Below are 20,000 nucleotides of genomic sequence, written 5' to 3'. Positions count from 1 at the left end.
GAGAGAGAGAGAGAGAGAGAGAGAGAGAGAGAGAGAGAGAGAGAGAGAGGGAGAGAAAAGAGATGGAGATTTATATCTACATATATATATACATATACATATACATACACATATACATATGCAAACACACAAATATACACACATACAAATACATAAATGTATATTTATATATATATATATATATGTATATATATACACATATATATGTATATATATATATATATATATATATATATATATATATATATGTATATACATATACACACACATACACACACACACACACACACACGCGCGCGCGGAAAGGAACTTTGGCGTTACTTACGTATAACCCAATATTCAAATGGCGAAGTCAGTTATGCTACTGATCGCTGTATATGACAATGTAACCTCCTAATTTTTATCCAAATGTATTATGTACCGTAGGTCACACAGCGTTGCAGGTCCTACTTATCATATAACAAAACCTTGTGTAGTAGTTCGGTCAGTTTGCCCTTCCTTTCAGCCAGCATACTCAAGCAACAGCACTGAGGGCGTCCCCCTTACTCCAGATTCCCAGTTCCTGCTTAGATACTGCTCCCCTCCGCTTATACAAATCGGCTTCACACAATAAACCGAAGATTGCTTAACATCGTCTGCTTGCCCCGTATCAGCCTTCGTAGAATCCTAAACATCAAGCTTATGACAGTGTATATGTGTGTGTGTGTGTGTGTGTGTGTGTGTGTGTGTGTGTGCATAAATTGCATTGATAATATCACCAAGATTAAGGTGATAAAAGGAATATAATGATAACTTCAGGTTAAAATAATGTTTATAATTAGAGTAACAACAACAATAATGATCTACTTATGATAACAATGATAGTTCTGATGGTAAAATTGAAGATATAGAAAATGACAAGATCAGTCATAATGTGAATATTAATAATGCAATAATAGTAATACTGAAAATGATGATAATAATTATGATAAATAATAGTAGTAACGATAGTAATAACATTAGCATTATAACAGCAATGATTATGGTGATTATGACATTTTTTCAATTGTCTCATGTGGGAATTTAGTGACAGGACATTTAACACTTGAAAGAAATTATAGAAATTTGGAATGTACCATGATTTCACATATATAAATGTATGTATAATTAAAGTTATAATGCATCATATGTAACTTTGTTCAGGAACGGGTTTTCGACCGAAATTCATTAACTGACTGTCTGGTACTTGTTGGATTAATCTTATTCGGTATTTCTTTATTCATTCATTCATGCATATATTGAGAATGGCAATTGTGGAATTGCATTACTCTGGTTTATAGTGCAAATATAATGGAAACAACTATAACGTAAGAATTATATTTTTCCTCTAATCGGCAATTAATTAATGATATCAAACATTTGATATTTTCACGTATCCTTAACAAACATGCGCAATTTGCACCGATATATCGGCTAATTCAGCCTTATCTGTGGTTGAATGCCATAAACTGCCGTAAAAAAATCTGACATATCCTAATTTAGTTCCATCTGGGAACGGAATGATTAATTGCCGCTAATAAACACATCTCTTGATATACAATCACGTTTTAATAGTTAGCTGCCTTCAATAGAGTTTCATGTGGAGTGACATCTTTCTATTCGGCTTCCGCCGTGCATCTCACTCGGGAGCCGTGATGGACATTTGATATATAATGAATATTAGAAATGAGCACGTCCCGTGATGCTTTTTCTTTTTCTTTCGTATCAGTCTCATTTGGACTCTTTTCCTCGTGGATGACTAAAAATCCTCTGTTTACTTTGTCAGGCAAAGGATGTAATATTAGCCATGTGTGATTTAACCGTATGACTGAAATTTGTGGGAAAAAACATCCACAAGATCGAAGTGGCAACACTCTGTAGTTGTCTATGAAATCTGTTAGTTTCAAACACAGTTTGTTAGTTAACATTCACGGCCGCATGATTAAAATTGAAGGAATAAACGGACTCGGTCTAGCATCCGAAAAAAATATGATTTGTTAATTGAAGGAAAGTAACTTAGTAACTGAATCTTAGTAAGCAGGATTTTTTCAAATTGTCGAACAGTTTGGCCTTTTCGAAACAAAATTTTGAACCTTCAGAAAGCTCCACCAGGAATAGTATGTCTTGTCAAGGGGGTTTTCACTCTAGCGAAATAACTCCTGGAAAATGGGAAACCACTTTTTTTTCAACCCATAATGTATTAGATAAGATTTATTAATGTAGTTTATAGAATTATGCATCTGCTAATGTCATAATGATTAGTCTGTTTATAATTCTAAAGTCTGAGACTAGTTGGAAAAATGTAGCTTGATAAAATACAGGAATAGAAGAATAAAAAAAAGGCATTTGCAGAATTTGCAAAGACGGGTTTTTATTTTCATTGATTTTTTTTCTGTTATTTACTTTCGAAGTTGAAGAACATTTATAGCAATGATAATAGCAATCACGATATTAGTCATGAATTATAATTCACTGCACATATATTGTGTAAAATAACGTGGACCTAACTTTGGGAAATAAAAAACAATAAATCTTGTAAAATATCTATTGATTTATTAATTGGGTGACGAAAAAAATAAAAGTATTATGTATGAATATACGTGTCTATGCCTATGTGCGAATATGTATGTATGTATATATGTATGTATGTATATATACATATACATATATATATATATATATATATATATATATATATATATATATATATATATATGTATATGTATATATATATGTATATATATTGACTATATAAATACATTGTTTCTTGTAGTATACTTACTATGAAGTAATTTCAAATGAAATCCAATAGAACCATATTTCACTCAGCGAAAATTAAGTAGGGACGTCTCGAAGTCCTACAGACTTCCTCTTAGAATGATCAAAACCAAATTGATATATCTGTGTGTGTGTGTGTTTACATTATAATGCTGGCATTATCCTGACAAGTGGATATGACCTCGTCCATCTGTCCACCCCTTGAGAACGGTAGAATGACACAGTTAATTTCTTTCTTTAATTTTTGCTTTGTTGAAATCTATCTCCAAATGTTCCCAGAACCAATAAACATGGGTTGCTTTAATAACAAATTAAAATGTTTTGAATACTTCTTCATTTCGACGGAGGTCTTCCTCAGAAATACATGTATTTCTGAAGAGGACCTCCGTCGAAACGTGTCAAAAACATCTTTTGCGTTGTTTAGACATTCAGTCTCATTCATACCTTTCTTCTACGTTTGTTTAGATATTCAGTCTCATTCATACCTTTCTTCTACGTTTGCCGCTAAGAACAGCCTCATATATGTATACACGTTATAGCTACTACAATTGATAAAGTTGTATTTCCTTGCATGGGAATCCATGATTTTTTTTTACTATCTTTTTATATTACGAATAAGTTGTTGGCAATATATATGAAATGTGACCAGAAACAAAAAAAAAATTATTTGATTAGCAAATACGTAATATCCTGTGTAAAAAACAACAGCAACAAAATAAAGCTATATTAAAGTAAATGAAGACCATGAAAACATAAGATTATATATAAAACTACTTAAAAGAACTTAAAAGAGTTTAAAAATATAAATGAGGAACAATTTACTGGTATCGAATATAAGGAATAAAGATGATTTTCTATCATTCAAGACAATTCATAATGTCTCTGTGATGTCTTGATCTTCCTTCGTTATGCACAAGCCTTGTACATTGCGGTTTGCGAAGATGTTCGCTTTTAGGAATGCTAATGACAGTTATCCGCATGCCATCACATCGTCAAACGTTGCAGCATCTCGATTTCGCCTCCCATAAAGCCACTGTTCAAAAGTTAACTCAACCAGCTCAGAACCGAATCCAATGGCGAGTTGCAAAATGTATAGTGTATCCCAGATATCACAAATGGGCACTGTTAGACAATTTCAGTAGTGGGGTACCATCACTTAAAAGCAAACTAGATCAGCTAAGACGTGAACCCAGTGATATCAGTTGCATAAAGTTGAGTACAGCTATCATAAATGGATGCTATTTGACAGTTTCAATGGTGGTTACCCACTGAAAAAAGCCCCCCTACTAAAAGTGAACCCAATGGAACCCAACTGCAAAATGTTCAACACTACTTCAGGAATCACGAATGGGCATCACGCATCCAAAAGGAAACTAGATTTGCTCAGAAGTGAACCCACTGAAACCAGAATATTTAGCACCACCTTTGGTATCATGAATGGCCACTTCCTTACAGTTTCAGCGGTAGGGCACCCTATCAAGATGCGTCCAAAAAACATCAAAATTAATCTGATTAACATAGAAATGGACCTATAGAAACCAGTTGCCTTAGAGCCATCATCATGAACATAATTTTCTAGACATTTTTAGTGGTGGGGTACTCCTGCTAGAGGCCTCCCCAAATAAAAATAACTGCTATCCTTTTACACACACTGTTTTCCTTCACGTCTTGTAGGAGTCTAGGCCCAAGTGGATGGGAATGGTCTAGTTGCCACGAAAATGATCAGTAATAACTTAATACAGTATACATCATAGAACTGGTTGCAATGTCTCTGCAAAACAAATCAGGATGTAAAAATACTGATACTGATGTATTTTCTACTCAAACCTCGTGTTCCTACTATCTAAAAAAAAGTCAAAAGGTACAGAATACATGACTATTTTCATGTTGATAATGAAACAAAAACGAAGGAGACAATCATATCTCAACGAAAGCGGTAAGACAAGGTAGTAAATAATGTGTCGTGTTGCATATAATATTTGGGTATAATGATACTTAATTCAAGACAGACACTGCAAATATCATCAAATCAATATACTGACATGATGAAAATAAGTTGATGAAGAAGTATTGTTTGTCATGTTGCAATTGGTAACAAGCAAGAAATAGCTACCATTCGCATGCAGAAAACACAAAAAAGAACTTACTTTGTGCCAATATTGTGGAACCCTGCAAGCACATATGATCAAGAGCTGCTGTTGATCAGTAAATGGTAACCTCTACAGTCAACATGGTCTTAAGGACCTGCATATCCTGATACTTTGTTTAAAGGCCCTGTTAACACTGAGGTCGACAGTTACAGTGCCCGGGCAATAATCGATGCAAGTCAAACAAAGGATAGTGTCATGCAAGCCAGTGACATTAGTGATGAACTGAGTGGTTGTGGTTAGTTCGATGCTGAAGCATGAATGGAAGGCTTGGACTCTGATCAAGACAATGAAATGCATTATCGTGAACTAAAGACCTTCTTACCGCCAATTCCAATCGTGTGATGCTGCTGGCCAGAGATCCAATGTCAACTAAGCTTGGTGCTGGTCAATTGTTGCTCGTTTATACGCCGATGCGAGGCCTTTACGATGTAAATCTCCTTCAAGAATTTCTCAAGGTATTTCCTTGGCCGAATTTGGTGCTCTTGCTTATCGGATAACAAGTTACTATGACAGCTATAATCCCTTGAAACATATGGTTATTTAGTAATAGAATACCTGTCATCTACACATGTTCACTGTTGCTAATTTGGAAAAGTAATTGGGAATAATACTGCAATACAAAATGTAATTCAAGTTCCGAGCGCAATGGCCCAGCTATCGAATCCCTACTGGATGCGCCATTAAAGTGGTACCAATATAATATGGCGAAGTATGCAGTCAGTCACGTTACAACCAAGCATCAGTAGTCTCTGACTTCTTTTATATAATTTCTGGATGTATTATAATTCTATAACGTGTGCATTTCATTGTGCACAAAAGGAATCAAAACAACTGATTAAAAAAAACTGAAGTATGTTCGTAGCAAAGGATTATTACTTAACCCATTGCGGACAGGGAGTGATTTGCTTGACTGATCCCCAGGACGGGCACTGATTGGCGCCACCTGCATGGCCACAAGGATGGGTTTAGCTCAGGGCGAGTGAGCTTTACCTGACGTATCGCGACTTTTCGCGCTCTATTTGATTGACTCACTATAATACAAGAGCCATATTTTTGTTCTTCGTTTTTTGTTTTATTATATTGTGAGACTTATATGTGCCTTCTGACAGTGTTTATCAATATCGTACTTTTCGGGTCCATATTGGCTCATCTTCTCATGATACCTGCACACCATGCACCGCCGGTACTTTTGTGTCACCGTTCTTTAAGAACGTGGAAGGGCGCTCTTTGTGGCTAGGAGAGAGTGGTGCCATCTTTGTTTGGGATTTTAGACTAAGCCTATTCTGAGGAATAATATAGCAATAATAGTAATTATAATTGCAATTGAAATCATTTCACTAAAAAGAGTTGTTTCTCATATTGTAATATAAAAACACAACGATCCACTCTCCCCTAACGTTAAATATGTAATGACTACTATTGGCACCAATATGTTGCCACATACACGGTTGACATACACGTGATGCTACCCGTCTACAATGGGTTAATACTCTATTATTGTCACTTCCCCTAAAAAAGTCAACCCGAGTTGTAAATGACAAACATTTGACAATAGTTCTGATGTGAAAATTGGCATCTCTTGATCTCTATTTATTTTTCTCCTTTAAGGTATCTCCACACAAAAAGTATAAATGAAACACAGAGAAAGACAGAGTGACATTGGAGTTACATGGGCCAGTCAACATATTCGAGTACATTTTCATCGCTCTACTGTTTCCTTCTTCAAGATCCCCGCTTAGTTGCTCGGCGGTAGAGGATAAAAAGTGGGCGTGATTCCATGCTGTATAGATGCAATGATAGGTTAAAGAAGGGGATTTCCGCAGTACAGAGTTCCAGCAAATCCATAGAGAGAGAAAACATGAATAACTAAAGTTACTTAGTAAGTATTTATTACAAATATCCTATTTCTTATTCATAGCCTTCTGCCATTAAATGTTTTCCATAAAGAAAAAAAATATGAATGACTAAAGTTAGATAGCAAGTATTTATTACAAATACTTCTCATTCATAGCCTTCTACCTTTAAGTGTTTTCCTCAATTTACACATCAAGTACTGTGGATTTGCTTCAAGGAGAGAGAGAGAAAATGGCAGAGGAAAGAGCCAGAGAGAGAAAGAGAGAAATTTAAGCAGGGAAGGCAAGCAAGATGGCGGCCAATGCAGGGGTGCAGCAGGCTGCAGCCCTGGATTACTTAGATTTGTTATTAAAGCTGTTATAATTAATTACTAAGCTTATTCTTGCTTTAGCTTGACATTTGCTTAAGTGCAGCAGATTAAATTTCAAAACAGACCAAGATAAAAATTGTAGCCAAGAAATGGCTCCAGAAAATTTCGAGAAACAGGTCGTTGTGGCAGTGAGGCGTCAGATTACTTATGTTCGTTCCTTTCATTGTATTATTATTTGCGTAACTTGCTTTTGTACTGTCTTGCCAGATGCTAGAATGCAACAATTTAGCTTCCGAAGGAGACCAAAATGAACTTTATAGCCCAAGAAATGGCTTTATAATGATCGTTCCAATTGAGTGTTAATAAGTTGGGTCAAAGTTACTGCCCATTGTTCACATGTTGTATGGATGTCAGTTTAGCTTTAGACTATTGTTCATTTGTTCTGTGGATGTCAGTTTACCCTATCTTTATAGTATCAACAAGGTAATACAAATATTGTTTAATGGAAGATAGTCCACCAATATATAATTATTTGGTAAATGTGAGTCCTCAATAATACAATATCGTAGGCAAGAAAGGTGTATTACAGAGTTTAATTGTTTAATTGGTAAATTTGAAAAAAAAAAAAATCTAAAAACCTGTCTTATCAAAAATATGTATATTTACCGGTTCGTGATTGTGATTACTTAGGTGTATGTCATTTGTATTTTTGTATGATAAATATGTGGATGATATAACAAACGATCAGTTCACCTTTTTAAATACAATCAAACTTGTTAGCGGCCGTCAGTGTCCATGGCACATGGAATTAGAGGACTTGTTTGGACATTTCCCTCGACTACCTTTGTTTTTGGGCGATTTCAACAACCTTCTGGCGAGACACTGTGCAACTCCCGAGGGGGGTATTTAAAGTCACTGATCTCAACTCACTTCCAAATTCAAATTGGTACATTTCCGATATTGAATTGTCAGTTGATTAATAATTATAAAAACATTAACACAATATTGTTAAAGGAAATATGTCATACCTTTTTTAATATATTAATATAAGTCATCCATGTTCCGGACTTCATGTCCAACTCGAAAAAGTTGAACACATGTTCCTCAGACAAGGTCAAAGAAAGAAGATAAATATAATAGCGAAGGACTGCTATTGGGCTCCGGGCCCCACGGAAGTAAGAACATTTGTTTTCCACTGCGACCCAAACCGCAGAATTACATCATATCTAGATTAATTATTTTTCAGTAATTTCATGAAACATTGTCTTGGCTTTGTTAGCTTAAGGTAATAACACTATTACACAAATGATAGTTAAGTTATTGACCTGAATGTAATTTATAATCATAATTTCTTACTTTACCATATCAGCAAACTTCAAGGGAATGGAAAAACAACATAAAATAATATACACATTTTTATTAAAAAACATAATAGTTCTACCCAGGATTTATTACAACAACTTTTTCACAAGAAAATCAGTTCGACAGTAAGGATTACGTTGGCACAACCTGCGTTTCAAAGAATGAGAAAAAGATGCCGATACTTCTCAATAGATTACGTCTTATGCAAATGGATCCGTATGGGGAATGTGATTGGACCTATTATGATCAAACCAAAATATTAGATTTATAAACATAAATATTGCAAAATATTCTACATTACAACAAGATAGGCCACTAAACTAGATAGCCAATCACATTCACATTATTCATTATTAAGATCTTAAGCCTTGTAATCATATCATCATATTACACAACCAATGCCTAACTAATATTTACAAATATATAGGGTTTAGACCACTTTATATAACAATAATACACAGGAATTGTTCGATTAAAAAACTAGAACCTCATGATAATATGACTCAATTTACTGTACATAATGCAGTATACTAAGAGAATATAAGTAATGAAATACTTTGAAGAGAATATGTACAAAAGCTAACGGTCTCACTCTATGTCATCAGTTTATAAGATATTGCTGACATTCAGTATTACTGCACAGTGATGAGAGTACGAAAACAATTAATTTTGAGGCTCAGCACTATAATTCTTACATCAGCAGTTGTGACAGATGAAAATAAATAATGGTTGCCTAATTATCTGAGGAAGAGATACATTGATAAAGGAGCCTTATTTAGAGAGATGTTATAATTACAGTAAATGAGTAACATTACTGTTATCAACCACTGACTTCTAGATGTGACATATAACAAATATAAAAACTAGAAACAAGACTCTACTACTAAGTTGTGTTAGTTAGATATATATTCATCCCTTACTTTCTAATCATATTATCAACTGTATCACCAGTGCTAAAAGATATAGGTTCTTAGTTTTTCTTACTATCAGCTTGTTGAGAAATATTTTTTTCATAGAAATTACACGTAAGAGCAGTTACCGGTGACAGCTTTCTCTCATGGAGACTTGAATCACTACCCAATGCTGTCTGTAAAAATCAATAACAGGAGCAATAATGTGGTAACTGATAAACTGTCCAAGATAGGCATCCAATTCTATGTAAAAAGTAAATCCTGTAGACCCTGAGGTTTCACTTGCTGAGATTTTGTTCATATTCTCCAAGGAATATAAAAAATGCAATCAAGATTACTGTATTCTAAACCAAAGCTATACCCTATCCTTAAGACTGATTGAAGAATGCTGAAAATGTTGACTAGCTGAACTGTGTTGAAAGAGACAGCATTTGAATTTGCTAATTTTTCTTTTGTGATTTTTTCCCTTTGTATATGTATCCATCTGTATCTATCTTTATACATATATGTGTGTGTATATGTGTATAAGTGTAGTATGTCTCCAACTGTTATAATGTTTTACATGCACAGTATAATGTTCAGCAAATGAGAATTTGACAAAAATTTAACTGATTTTAGTTTTCTGAATCAGTATATCAAAGCAATATCAGAGTATAGAATCGGATGTCTATTGCACGTAATATCAACTTATTATAAATTAATGAGTGGAATTCCAGTCCTATGAGTTTCCTAAAAGTAAAATATATGAAACCATATTAGAAATGAGCAAATTATCAGGCATGAACAATTGCATGAAAAAAACCATTACTAAAATAATTAAATAGTAACAATGTATAAATAAATACCTAAATATGTCATTTCTATTCTTGTTCTAGGTGTATTTTCTAATTTAATTTCATGGTACACATACCTGATGCAAATAATCTAGAAAATAATTCATCAATTCCTAATCGTCAACCTCTAAAAGAAGTATGATTCTGTAAATTATGAATGCTCTTTTTACAGCCCTTTTAAAGTTCAGTTGTCGTCTGCACAGGGGAAGGATCCGTTATGCCTCTTCGTCCAAACATGACATTTTCGTTGGTCGCACTCACACTCAACGGTCCTTCTCCAACATCCTCGTCATCATCTGCAAAATGCTCATATGCCGGATTTCTTCCAGCCGGAGTCGAAGCCGCCATGGCGGCAATGTGTTGCATGTGACGCTGACCTGGTGGGGTATCCCACTCCATTCCCAGGGTGTTGCCATGATGGCTAAGAGGGGACATCCTTCTGATGCCCATGTGTCCCCCCATGACACCCTCCATCTCTGTGCTGCTGATTGTGCTGCCATCCTCACTCACTGCTGTAGAGGGGAAATTTGGTCGTTCTAGAGAAAAGTATATTTAAGAAAAGATTGCTGATCAGTCTCCTAGAATAACTTAAAGTTCTACCAAATAATTTTGCTCCCCAGTTTGAGTATCATAAGGTCTTTGTTTAATTTCATTCAAGTATTTTGTATTGGAGATGCAAACTAAATCAACAAAGTCTGTAAAATGTTTCTTATAGTGTTGCTCTTCATGACATGAAAGAGGAAACAAGGGAACAAGTGGGCAAACTGGTCACTACTAAAACATTCGTAGTGAAAATGTATCCTTTTATTTTTAAGAACGTAGCTATTGCCGTCTTTAACAATATCTATAAACACCCACCGCGTTGGAACTTTTTACGTCATCGTTTTAAGGCGTTTTTTGAGAGACAATCTATCAATGCACTCAAAATTTGGCTGATGAGGTCTTTGGTTTCTATAGATGCTGACTGGCTAGTGAATGGACCGCCAGGCATAGGGTGAATTATGGGAAAAACTGTAGAAACAACAACAATAACAATGGGGATGATGACTTAACATTTCATGGCCATGTTTCACACTAATGTTTCCTATATTCATTGAAAAAATATTAATATTTATAAAAGCGTATTTTACAATATACATTACTTGTTTAAGTACATTTTCTTAAAAAAATGGTAAACGAATTCTGAACACGAGTCCTGATCAAGGAAAGAAGACCGCTCTTCCTAAACCCCCTTTTCTTTCTCTTAACTCATTCTTACTTTTACTTGCCTGTGATTATTGTAGTTACATCTTTCAACAATGATATATGAATATACTTCTAAACCCTTGTATATACAGAGAACTAAGAAACAATGCACGAGCATGGCCAAATAAAAGAAAAAACCTTTTTAAAGAAAATATGCGTAAACTTTCCCATTCAAACTCACGGTGCCTCAGTCCGTTCTTTTGATTATGCCCATGTTTGGTAAGGTAAATTATGGTTTACAGATGGGCATGTAATACGCCTTTGATAACTTTAAATACCCTATATCATAAAACCAAAGTGGGTGTTGTGCTAAACACTTCTAGTTTTCATGCTTGCGATGTGCCTACTGGATTTGGGAATCACTATAAAAAGTTTCATGGTCATACACAACTTGAGCAACTTACACTGCTGTTTGGTAATGTATGATACATTATCCATGGAGAAGTGATGAGATGGTCTAGGATCTACAGGAACTTCCTGAACAGAATCATCATCCATTGGAACACTCATGTGCAAAACCTATGACAAGAACATTTGCATTAAAATAAATGTATTCATCTGTTACGGGCTGTATTTCAATTTTTGTTTTTGCATATACAAAGTAAATGTTCACATATCTCACGCCTTACTATTGCATGAGTGTTCTCTCGTAATATACCTGTACTTCATACTCCTTAGCAACCGGTTCAATAACTGAACCCACTCGCTCATAGGGAGGTGCCACAACAACCACTGCTTTCTCTGCTTCACTTCGATGCCTCACATATCTACAAAATCGAGTTTGCAAATGGGTAATGTTTTTCAAAGACAGCAAATATTGTGGCTGCAATGGATTCCACTCTTTATGCAGCATGAAATGTATTTAAATATCTACACTGCGCCAGATTTAACAATGCTCAAAATACTGATGAATCTTACCTCTTCCACTGTATACATATGTAACATATGCCAATTAGACCAAGCACTGCTATGATTCCAGCAAGCACTATCAGAGCAACATGGTATCCCTCCAGAGTTACGGCTTTTCTTACTGGTGGCTTAACGGTTGACTCAACAACCTAAGCAGTGGAACAGATAAAGTAAAAAAATATCTTTAAATTTGCACATTCATAAATATATTTTTTCTGGTTCCTCGACGACTGGAAGGAAGAACAGGTAATAATGATTATTGAACCACATGGAATCCCTCCAGAGTTACTGCTTTTCTCAGTGGTGGCTACCGGTCTTCTCATCAAAAACTAAAAGTAGGGTCCTTTTATCATCCCATGGGAAGAGTGAAGACTACCCTGCCTTTCGCGGTCGTATAACTAGACGTCCTCAAGTTCGGGAAAAGGCTGGTACCGTGTTAGCGAGGGACAAGGTGACAAATGTATAGCCGCTGCTTTTTGACGTTGAATAAAACGATTTGTGAAAATTAAGCTGCCAAGTAATGTTTAAAGAGTGAAATGAAAATGTAGATCTTTCAATATTATTAAAATCTAAATCAGTAACAAAAAAAAAAGAAAAGAAAAAATCAATACAATTATATACTCGCACACATATTTGCTCTTATGTAGTATACACTTTTATATACATTTGTAATACATAGCGTACACACACACACACACACATACACATACACATACACATACACACACACACACACGCACACGCACACGCGCGCACACACACACACACACACGCACACACATACATTATATATATATATATACATACATATATACATATATATATTTATATATATGTATATATATGTATATAATATATATAAATGTGTGAGTGTGCGTGTATGCGCGCATGTGCGTCAATATTATTACACTGCAGGCGTTTCCATCATTTTAATACTGTAGGAGTGGCGGGGATGCTGAAGCAATTATACGGCCGCCAGTAATGACTGTGAAAGCGACTAGCTTTTCTAAGGCAAGATGAGTTTTCTTCCTTCCCATTATTTTATCGTTTTGCATTCTTATTCCCCACTCGTTGTGCTTCTACCATATCTGTCCTCCTTCTTCCCTATGGTATCTTGATAAGTAACTGTGACGGCAGTTGTGCCTCCTCCTTCTTCTCTTTCTTGCCTCGTACTTGGAAGTGCCATACCACTACCCTGGTCAATTAAGTACCAGATCTCTCGGGCAAAAAGGGGTAATTTCCATATCATTTTAAAACATATTTCTCATATATATAAGCAACACAAAGGTAATTCTGGTAAAATACTAACAGGTTGTATAATTAATGGAGATCGGATTTCTGTAGCTCTTGTTCCATTGAGCGCTGCTGTCACATGATATAGCAGTTCGTTTCTCCCTGTGTCTTCTACAGTGAACCTGCCGAAATACAACCAGCGTACATTAAAATAATAAACTATGGGCAATGTTCATCATTACAGTAGTTTTTAGCACAAATTGTATCAAAGAATAATAATGACTAGATCATTTCAAAACGGATGCCTTCAGGACTTACTGTTCAATAGCAGGATGCTTTCTTTCTAAGAGTCTACCAGTGAGTGGATCAACAACATGGAACCACACATCTGTACTGTTGGTATCACTTTTAATGCTGTAGTTACCAATAAATCGCTTTGACTCCACTCTTTCAATACCTACGATTTTATCTGAAACATCATAAATTGCCTTTGGTAAATCTTTATCTTCCAAGCCTTAACTACAACAACCAATGATATAAACAGATACATAGCTATAAAACTGCGGAAGTAAAATATGCCTACTAACTCAATATACAGATACTAACTGGAATGCTCTTGCAAGACAGCAACCAATTTGTCCTTGCTGTCCTTGACTCGGTTAGGAGAGGCTTCCACAACCAAAACAAGACGATGGCTCTCCTGCACCAGATTCACCTGGAATGGATTGAGATAAATACGTATAATAACAAAATTACCAACAGAGTATGGCAATATTCGAACATGGTTTTTCACTCACTTTATGAGGAATGTCATAATGTATTTTAAATCTTGTATTAAAACATACAGCAAATAAATAAATACATTATAAAAAAAGAACTTACAATAACAGGAACTGACGTGGAATGTGACTCTCCCTCACTTCCATGTGGATTGTCACTTGCAACAACAGTTAGATTGAATGGCAGCAGCGAGGGAGACACAGAAGACAATTCCTTTTCCGTTTTGAGAATTCCATTTGGCTCCAAATGGAAGAACCCCCCGCGGTTACTCTTGGGCACCAACTTGTACTGAACAGTCCCAAAGTCACCAGAGTCTTTATCTGTGGCCTATAAAATTTGAGAATGATAATTTTTCTATATCTAATAATGCAGGCAGCCAGTCACAGTAATATAGCTTTTTTCCAACTACTCTTTACATCACTTACTGTAACGTGTAGGACAGTTGATGAAATTGGAGCATTTTCAGAAACGAAGGCATAATAGGTGGAATGCGTAAAGTCACTGTAAGGTGGAGTGAAAACAAACTCTGGCTTGTTATCATTCACATCTATCACATTTACGTGTACCTGTAAACGTGAAAAATATCTAATCGTTCCTATCAAAATACCACCTGTTGTACATTTTATATACAGTCATGAATTCAATTTTCTTATTCAATTATTGAAAGATCCATTAAGCATTTTTAACATTTACATATTGATATGAAATGTTAAAATTTCAATATAAATTAGAACATATGAAGTGTCTACCAACTTTTGCAACCCTGTTCTCGGTTTCCGGCGGAGCAGTAGGTAATTGAAGCGCCACAGAGAGAGTGAAATGTTTTTCTGTCTCGTAGTCAAGAGGGGCTTTCACAAAAAGTCCACAATGACGTTCAGCTGTCACATCTACATGAAATAATCCTACAAGAGAAAAAAATATTCATACAGATTATCAATATGAGGAATACACCAGCATGAAGAATCATATAAAATCCTGAGGGTCATGTCAATGAAAATGTTTACATGCAGATGGATATGCTCACTTGTGTCTATATCAAATAAATTCATCTGTGCTTAAAAATACTCGTATATTAGCTGCCAAACGAAGCATTATATAAATAGAATGCAAGTACACAAATCTTCATATATAACCGAATTATCTTCATACCCTTACCATTTTTGTTGCCATCCAGTATAGCACAACGGAGATGTCCTATCAAATCAGGTTTATTAATGATAGTTAGCTTATGCACCAGTGCCCCTACAGTTGTATCCTCTTTAACTTCTGCATTATATTCAGTATCAGAAAATGTAGTCCAGGCTTTAGGTACACTTGGTTCCGCACCAGGGCGTTCCACCGACACCGAAGTAGTCGAGGTGGTGCTGAGCTGGGGACTACCTAAATCTCTTGCTACAATTTCCAACTGTTAGAAGAAAAAAATATCAGTCTTTAGTTACAGTTACCAATTTCCCATAGAATTTTGAAAAGCAACTGCTAGGCTGAATATGATCATTATGAGCAGTGCAGCATTTATTATAAGACAAATACATGACAAGGAATCAGTGTTTTACCTCAAAATCTGACTCCAATTCGGGTTGAAGATCTGCTTTTATAGTTATAACTCCTGAGTCTTTGTCAATGGCAAAGTAATCAGTCGCTACACCATATCCAAGTAGTTCGTATTCCAGCTGCAAATACATAAAAATAGAAGGGCATCAGTTTATATTAGAAATAGTGTAATGTATTCTAGTTATATACATTAGAAACATCAAATCATATGAACCACAGCTGACCCACTTTTGGCCTATTGACTTACAGCTAACCCACCTTAAATTACTGAATTAGAGCTAAACTGACTTTGGGTTACTGAACTACAGTTGACCCACTTATGGCAAAATTAGTTAGAAATGATCCAAATATGACCTATCGAACTACTGCTACTAGCCCACTTATGGTCTATTGAACTGTAGCTGATCTACATATGGCCTATTTCAAGAAAGTTGACCCAACTATGGACTACTTCTCTACAACCAACTCGACTTTGACCTGGCGAGTTGAAGCAACTAGAGTACTGACAAAATGCAAGTGGGCATATTAAAAGCTTACCTAAGTTGGCCTACTGAATTACAGCCTCAAATTGTGTTAACACTAAATGAGTCAAATCGCATAGTCTACAAGCATCATGGCGCCTTGAATTGCCACTTTCATTTTCTTTAAAAACGTTAAACATGGCGAGTTGAAGCAACTAGAGTACTGACAAAATGCAAGTGGGCATATTAAGAAGTTTACTTCAAGAGACCTATTACTTTTTCCAGTTCTGTTTTATTTCTTTTAAGTGTCCATTTTACAAGTGTTTTTATTTATATTTCATATATTTGAAGTTCAAAGCCACACCTTACCTATTTGACATTATGGATTACAAGTCACCAGAAGTGTGGGAAAACAGAACTATCAGAAGCCAAGCCGAATGGTAAGGGATAGAGTTTGGTTTGTGATGTGGACAAACCTAAGAATAATTGGATAATTAATTGAATATTTGGCATTTTCCTATCGCTATGACAAAATTGTTCATTTCAGAAAGCTGTGTTAAGTAAATATATAATCAGGATGGTCCTTTCTGTATGTTTTATGATTAGCAAGTTTAAAATTCTCAGAACGATGGATATGGGATGATTTCAGATGCCGATTCTCTTTATTTTATAGACAGACGCACTTTAGAAGAAACGAGGTGTTGAAAAACAGCTAACTCAGCGAGATGATAAACATCCACATTCCTCGAAATCAGCCCTAGTACGGAGTTATGGTCTGATTCAGTTAGTATGAACAATGATGATTCAAAGTGACCCACGTCAAGTGACTTGACCGGACACATTTGGTGATAGACCTTGGCTCTGATTTATATATGCAATTTATACATTTTTCCTCTACAACCACTCAAATAAAAAAGGTTTTCAGCATTAATCTCCCATTTTATTACCAACTATGTGCACGGCTAATAACTTAATCAAACCTTATTTATTTGTACACAAATTATCATGACATTCCCCCCCCCCACACACACACAGAAGTGCCTTGTGATATTGCAAAAGAACAAAACTGTATCACTTACATAAATTATTAAAATGTACTACTGAATTATTTTTATTTATTTATTTGGCTTTATCTGCAGCGTCACAGTCCTGAAATCATTTCAACTTCGTGGGCGGAGCTTAAGCACGTCACGCTCACAGAGCGACCCGAACATCATACTATTTAAAGCATGGAAAATGTGTTGAAAATTGATATCACAACACACATTATTTGCTAAAATTACAGGTTATCACTGTAAATAAACTAAACTCAGGTATTTTCTTGTTTTACATGAGTTACCGACTTGATTTACTTCAGTTTTCTCTGAAGAGACCACTTGCTCCCCATCCAATCTAAACAAATTTGAATGTATTACTCTGAGTGTGACTATATACTTTAATAGCCTTTAGTTACCAGTCTGTCCTTAGAAAGAATATAAAAATACATCCAATACACTTTTTGGTCTTGTTTGAATATTTTTAATGTCAAACACTTAGTATATTCAGTTCCTTACGAGTTAAAAAGTAAATATAATCCAAGCCAAAGGATTCAAACAATTATTTATCACCCATTTATCAAAGCTACATATGGTGGTATTTGTTTTACATTTTCATGCATGATCTGGAGTCTCAAAATATGTAATATACTATCCATTATAATCTTACTTCATTGTTCCATAACTTTTGTTGTAAACTGCCTTTAAAAATACTCTTTAAACGGCTGAATGAGACAACATAAAATAAAAATCTGGAAATATTTGGCATTTTCGCCATACAGCGATGGTTCGGCATGAATGTTACCGCGCCTATTGGATAGGTTGTTATTTGGCAACATTTTAACTACACTTGTTTCCAAAAACAGTTCATAAGATGTGTAGTCCAAATCATCCCCGCTAGCTGTCTGGTAGCTCAATGGTAGCGTGTCGACTTCACATCCCCGTGGTCAGAGGACCGAGCCCTGTCCAAGCTCGTGAGCTTCCACTGTCACCTGGCGGTTACTGGCGTAGCTGGACACTGCGTTGGGTAAGGACTAAGCTCAGATCGAGTCAACACTCGTTGGCACATTCTCTCACGAGTCAGCACACACTGACACAGGTGGGCTCGTGTCAGTGCATACAAGCCCAGCGTAGCATCTGCTCCGCAAATCTGGCTTATCCTTATCCTTATCATCCCCACTCTCCTAGCATTTCAAAGCTTACTATTCTATTTATGATATATCTTTTAATAAACAAAAATATATAATGTTAATCAAAACTTTCCTGAATGACTAACTATAAAAGCATTTTGTACAATTTAAAAAATCTCATACACCCGGTTTCTCAATTTCATCAGATAATCACAAAGCCCTATATCAGTTAAATTCCAGCTGAATGCTTTCTAAATTTGATATATCTCACCTGACTATTTGGTTTGGTCCCATCAGCATCAGTGGCAAGAGCAGTGGCCACAAGGGTGCCAGGTGGAGAAGCCTCAGGAATTGTCAGAGGAGGGATTGGTGCGCTGAAGATAGGTGGGTTGTCGTTCTTGTCTTCTACTTCCACTAGTACTGAACAGGTGGCCTATAGAAGATTGACTTTGTAAATCTTATGAAATTAATATATTATAAAAAAAAAAACTTTATTGGAGGAAAAAGAAAATTAAAGTAAGATATATTTTCATTTGTCTTTCATAATTTTATGAGTATGTTCTATGCTCCTTAGTAAAGATTATATTTAGTCTTTTGGTACTTTTATTTTCACAAAGGACTGTAGCTATACAAGCTTACCTGTGGGCCTTCTGGGTTTTCAAGAGTACCAACAACAATTGTATGACGTGGAGCCTGCTCATAGTCCAAACCTCGTGTTGTAGTAATACGACCTGATTCTGGCTCAATATTAAATAATTGTGCATCACCATTAACCAGCACATATGTAATCTGTGGAAAAATCATTTAAAATGTGTACTCAAAACTTTCTACATAAAGATTTCTCACACATATTTGGAAAGCAGAATCAGTATTTTTAAAGACTGCAATAGGAGTGATTTTAGAGTCTCTAAGAGTAAAATGACAGCAAAGTTTGTTTAGCATCTTCAATATCATGCATGGATCAGTTGTTAAAGTTTTCTCTTAAATACCAAATGTTAATTACCAACAAGTTACTCACATCAGGCCTGGTGTCTGGATCAGTGGCAGCTACTGTGGCAACTAAAGTATCAGGTGCATTTTCTGGCACTAATGCTTCATAAACTTGCTGAGTGAAGATAGGTGGCTCATCTCCAATATCACTGACTAGTACAGTCACAGTAGCAGTTGAGATACGTGGGTCAGCTGCTCCATCTTTTGCTGTCACCACTAAGTAATGCACCTGATGAAATTCAATTTTTATTAAGATGCAACAAGTAGGAGTTTAAGGTTTATTACTTGTTATATTGACACCAATGCTAACTAACAAACTTTTTAAATTGTTTAAATATCCCACAAATCTCAAATCTCTAAAATTTGTGTTTATGTAATAACAGTATTATTAGTTTCTTATTCCATGCATCTTGTAAAATTGTGAGTACATTGAGCTAAATATATATGGATA

At 35.4% G+C, this 20,000-nt stretch overlaps 1 protein-coding gene across 2 annotated transcripts in view; it reads right to left on the bottom strand.

Moving 5' to 3' along the window:
• Positions 1-8,512: 8,512 nt before the first annotated feature.
• Positions 8,513-20,000, bottom strand: part of Cad99C (cadherin 99C) — a 72,591-nt gene continuing 61,103 nt past the window's right edge. For both annotated transcript variants that reach the window (XM_043012485.2, XM_043012484.2), the window contains 15 exons: positions 19,578-19,778; positions 19,199-19,348; positions 18,831-18,992; positions 15,937-16,053; positions 15,539-15,788; positions 15,137-15,285; positions 14,809-14,949; positions 14,486-14,710; positions 14,210-14,318; positions 13,922-14,072; positions 13,680-13,785; positions 12,380-12,519; positions 12,120-12,228; positions 11,866-11,980; positions 8,513-10,728 (listed from right to left, as the gene is read on the bottom strand). In XM_043012485.2, coding sequence (XP_042868419.1) covers positions 10,394-10,728; positions 11,866-11,980; positions 12,120-12,228; positions 12,380-12,519; positions 13,680-13,785; positions 13,922-14,072; positions 14,210-14,318; positions 14,486-14,710; positions 14,809-14,949; positions 15,137-15,285; positions 15,539-15,788; positions 15,937-16,053; positions 18,831-18,992; positions 19,199-19,348; positions 19,578-19,778 — 2,460 coding nt within the window. In that variant the 3' untranslated portion in view covers positions 8,513-10,393. The remainder of the gene's footprint in view (positions 10,729-11,865; positions 11,981-12,119; positions 12,229-12,379; positions 12,520-13,679; positions 13,786-13,921; positions 14,073-14,209; positions 14,319-14,485; positions 14,711-14,808; positions 14,950-15,136; positions 15,286-15,538; positions 15,789-15,936; positions 16,054-18,830; positions 18,993-19,198; positions 19,349-19,577; positions 19,779-20,000) is intronic.

The sequence above is a fragment of the Penaeus japonicus genome, unplaced genomic scaffold (assembly GCF_977035675.1).
Source record: "Penaeus japonicus unplaced genomic scaffold, GWHDUDI00000001_assembly GWHDUDI00000035, whole genome shotgun sequence".
NCBI lineage: Eukaryota > Metazoa > Arthropoda > Malacostraca > Decapoda > Penaeidae > Penaeus > Penaeus japonicus.
The sequence above is the reverse complement of the archived record's forward strand: the minus strand, read 5'-3'. Positions and strand labels throughout refer to the sequence as shown.